The following is a 4,247-nucleotide window of genomic DNA, read 5'->3' as shown; positions in this document are numbered from 1 at the left end:
TTTTGGGTCTAAAAATTTATTCAAAAAGTAATATCTTTCGAAGATTATAAGTTTTTCTTTGGAGTTATGTACCTATTTTTTACTACAACTAATAAACTATTTATTGATGGAATTTACAAGAAAAAATTGTCATTTAGTTCTGGAAGGAAATATCTGTTAAAGGAATTTACAAAACTAAAGATCACATCAATAAATTAGCCAAATTAATTAATAATTGGTTCATCCGCTTTCTTTTCTCAGGCTTCATAGTATTTTCCACCGCATTGAGTGCAAGTCTTATTAGGTTCTGGTAGGAATTCCGTTTTGTAGTGATTGTATACCATGAACATGTAGGGTAAATTATGTTTTCCCTCTGAGGAAAGATTCTGAATAAATTCCAAAACTGTCCTTTCCATATCCCTGGCAATATCTTCAAAAATGTAAAAGATTTTATAGAGATGCTCTCTGAGTGGAATAGCTCGACTCATTCTCCGTTCAATTTGATCACCAAACTCAAATATAAAATCTCTGACGAAGTTGATGAACATGTTAAAGGCTTCCTTAGTGAGTTGTTGACTGATATTTTCAAGAGTCTTCTCAACATCTTCACCAATTAAATGAGGGAGCAAACTGAGGATCCTAATGGCATTATTCACGACGTTCATTTGACCATTGATGGGAGTTGTTAAGTTCAATTGACCAGGTTTTGTTGATGCACCAAGATTAGGATCATGAGCGGGGATGCTACTAAAGACTTCTGCAGTTGAAGCTGCTTTGAGATTGGCTCTCAGTTCACTTGGTACAGTATTCCCGGGTTGACCATTGAGCTGCATTTGACCGTCACTCCCAAAGGAGGGTTTAACATTTGCCTCATTCAGTTGCTTATTCACTTTGTACATATCACGGAAGTATTCTTTGTGATCAGGAATCTTTTTGAGATTTCGCACAATGTCCGCCTTCCCTGTTGATTCTCCCTTCAAACGAATAGTTTCCTTGGACATTTTATCAAAGGCACGCTTCTGATTGCGGCTTAGACTCTCCCTCACATCCCTTATTGTCATATCCTGATTACTTCGAATTATGGAGTTTGCCGTTTGGAAGTTGTACACTGAATGGGTGAACATGAATAGTGAAGCTGACAGTTGCAACACCTGCTGAGCCGTTAAAGGTTGATCATCGTTGATGAAGAAGATATCAACGAAACCATTAATCGTCCCCAAACCATTAACAACCAACACCGAAACATTTAATCCGTTAAAGCCAAATCGAATGAATGGAGAGATGTTACTACCATTCCTTGCCATGGCGCCTAGGGCTTGTCCAGCTGCTCCAGAAGCAAGTCCAAGACTTCCACCGGCAACACCTAACCAACTCCCACGAGCTTCGGCATCTGAGAGATCAATAGACTGCTCATGTTTACTGCGATCTGCCAAATTGAGACCTGATCGTATGATGGACCATCCACTGGAAACAACACCACCAACAATAGCAGCACCAGCTAGTGGAAGTGCAATGGGTGCTACAAACGGTACCATTGCACCAACTAAAATAGCAGATGATGCTAAACCAACGCCTGCACTAACTCTGTCAGTAGCCGCGGCAGCTTTTGCCTCAGGCTGAGCTGCTGGCGATAGGAATTCTTCCAATTTGACTGCCCACTCTTCCCGTTCAGTTTTCTTACCGACAAAAATTCCCTTAGCTGGTGCCACAATAATACCAGCTGGAAGAATATTTTCCACCTTGTAAGCTTCCCATGTTGCATACACCCTCCCATGGATATCAACAAAAATCATGCAGCAATTTTCAGTGGATGAATTCTTCTGGCACTTTTTTACGCGAAATATTGGACTTGTACTGAACTTTGTACAGATCTGACCCAAGCCCACAGCTGAACTCTCCTCATCAACAATACAAACGTACGAAATGGACATCATGAGCTCTCCTCCAGTATACTTTGCTACAAAGAATATAACTTTCATTGGTTTTTGGAGCTCTTATCTAACTAATTAGTAAACTGTACTAACCTTGACGCCAAAGGCTAGTGCAGATATTATCAATCAATTCCATATTCCTCTTGTGAGCTTTTCTAAAAAGTAAAAGTAAATTTGCAATTTAATACAAATCTTTTACTTTTAAATAAAACTTATAACGTTTTTTTTAAATGAGTCTGTGTGAACTTAAAAGTCAACTGATTAGCTTGATAGATTTTTAAGCTTCATTTAAGTCCCAACACCCAAAAAATGTTAAATTTTGAATAAAATTTGTTTTCTTGTCTTTATACATCCTTCAGATACTTTACTATCTTTAGTAGTTATTAATTTAATTGCATAAACAATATTTTTTACGTGTACCGCAATAACTACGCCTTATCATCTTTGTGTGAAGAAAAATAATTTCTTATCGCATGTTTCATTGATATAACGAGTAAATGTTTCGTGCAATTCTATATGTGATATCTTTTGATTAAATAATATTTTCTTTAGAAAAATTGATGTAATTTAACTTACTCAGCGATTTTCTTTGCCTTCTCGTACTCCTCTGCGGTCCTGTTGAATTTATAATACAAGGACATTTTTAAGATGAAAACTAGAAGCTTTAAATTTAAAATTTTACTCACATTGTTCCCCTTTCGGGTATTTCTGGCTCCTCCTGAACTCCCACGGCTAGCATAACTTTAATCTTTAGCTCCTTCTTGTCCGTTGTTTTATAAGAATCCCAAATGATGATGTCCTCATATCCAAGAAGATCATACTTCTCCTGAAGACTACGACGGACGGTTTTTGAATTTTCCGACGTTGCTTGACTCATTGCACCTTCACTGTACGACACTTTAATGAGAAATTTATTGAATAGATCCGCTCTATTTATACTCAATCGCTTATCAGTTGGGTGTGGATTCTTTATGAACAGAGAATTGAAAGATTGATCTCAAGAAAATGTGCTCAAGTACTTGAACTGCTTGAATTTTTATTAATAGGGTAATCCCCGTTTAAGTGTGGAGAAAATCCCTCAGTTTTCTCCCACGACATCGTATGACAAATATTTAGAATTTTATTGGGATTCGTTTGCAATTTCACAACATATTCAAATTCATACAAAATTAACCCTTTCAATTAAAAGAATTTCCCAGTATGTATTATTAAAAGCATAGATATTTTAAAATACTCACCAAATATATTAATAACAAATTAAATCATTGAAAATTTCTTATTTAATTGTATTTACAACACAAAGCACAATCTTTACGGATATGTCACTTGAATGTCATGCGCGAATGGATTTCTTTTACCACAACATTAGTGCATTGAGGTTGCATATGAAACATGAATGAAACAGTATAATTTATTTGAATTTTTTTTGCTTCTTTACTGGCCATCCGTTTTATAAAATAATTTAACCCTTTGAAGACTAAAGGTAGGGGAACGTTACGCAATTGCGACCTCTTTCGACCCTTTGTTCAATCCGCTATTACTTAAAACCGATAAAACTTTTAATGTAGTAAGTAATGGGAGTAAAAAGAGCATAAAATGAGCTTTAAAATGATACCAAATTAAGGAATATTGCTTTTTATTTTATACAATTTTTTTCTCATTCTGTACGGACTTTTAAAGGTCGGAATTGGGCCGCGTTCCCCTACTTAAAAAAAAACCTAAAAGAAGCTTCCAATATTAAATCTTATTAAACAAAAACTATTTTAAAATGAGAAAAATCCGCCTAAAAGTAATTCTTTTTTCCATAATATATAATTTAGCCGTTAATGATCTCTTTTATTATATTCTTACAAAGAATATTAAGAAATTGCCATCTATTTTAAGGAACGAATTGCTTTTTTGCATTATTCACTCCCTAAAATAACCCAGAACTTGTGCAAATGAAAAGGGGATGAAGCGGATAAAGATGGAATTTTCACTCTATCTGTTTTAGGGGAGAGTTAGGAGGGGTGAAGTTTTCAAGTATTTTCCGTGATTATCATGCAATTTCATTGGCAATGTGCTAAAATAGGGCAAAAGAGGGTTGCGATTTTTTCTTGTTGTTGAAAGCGAATAACCAAAATGAATGAACGAAGGAAGGAAAGAAATATAGAACAAAATGCGTCCAAACCACTTGCAATAAAAGCCTCATTCTTTCCCATTATATTTGCATATATTAAAATTCCTCTCGGCTCTTCCTAAAATCTCAATCGCATTTACTAACATCCAACAGCACAACATACATATCTCTCTTTTCGCCTATTCCAAACACGCATTTCAATAGCCTATGACGGGTTT

The 4,247-nt window shown here is 35.4% G+C and overlaps 1 protein-coding gene across 1 annotated transcript; it reads right to left on the bottom strand.

Annotated features, from left to right (window-relative positions):
- Positions 1-3,274, bottom strand: LOC129796674 (uncharacterized). Its single transcript, XM_055838797.1, has 5 exons — positions 3,149-3,274; positions 2,597-2,807; positions 2,487-2,525; positions 2,004-2,065; positions 1-1,936 (listed from the first exon to the last, which is right to left on the bottom strand). Exons 2-5 carry the CDS (start codon positions 2,785-2,787, stop codon positions 237-239), a joined length of 1,992 nt encoding a protein of 663 aa, XP_055694772.1. The 5' UTR covers positions 2,788-2,807; positions 3,149-3,274; the 3' UTR covers positions 1-236.
- Positions 3,275-4,247: the final 973 nt, after the last annotated feature.

Source organism: Lutzomyia longipalpis, chromosome 4 (assembly GCF_024334085.1).
Source record: "Lutzomyia longipalpis isolate SR_M1_2022 chromosome 4, ASM2433408v1".
Taxonomy (NCBI): Eukaryota; Metazoa; Arthropoda; class Insecta; order Diptera; family Psychodidae; genus Lutzomyia; species Lutzomyia longipalpis.
Note: the sequence above shows the minus strand (reverse complement) of the source record. Positions and strands in the feature narration are given on the sequence as shown.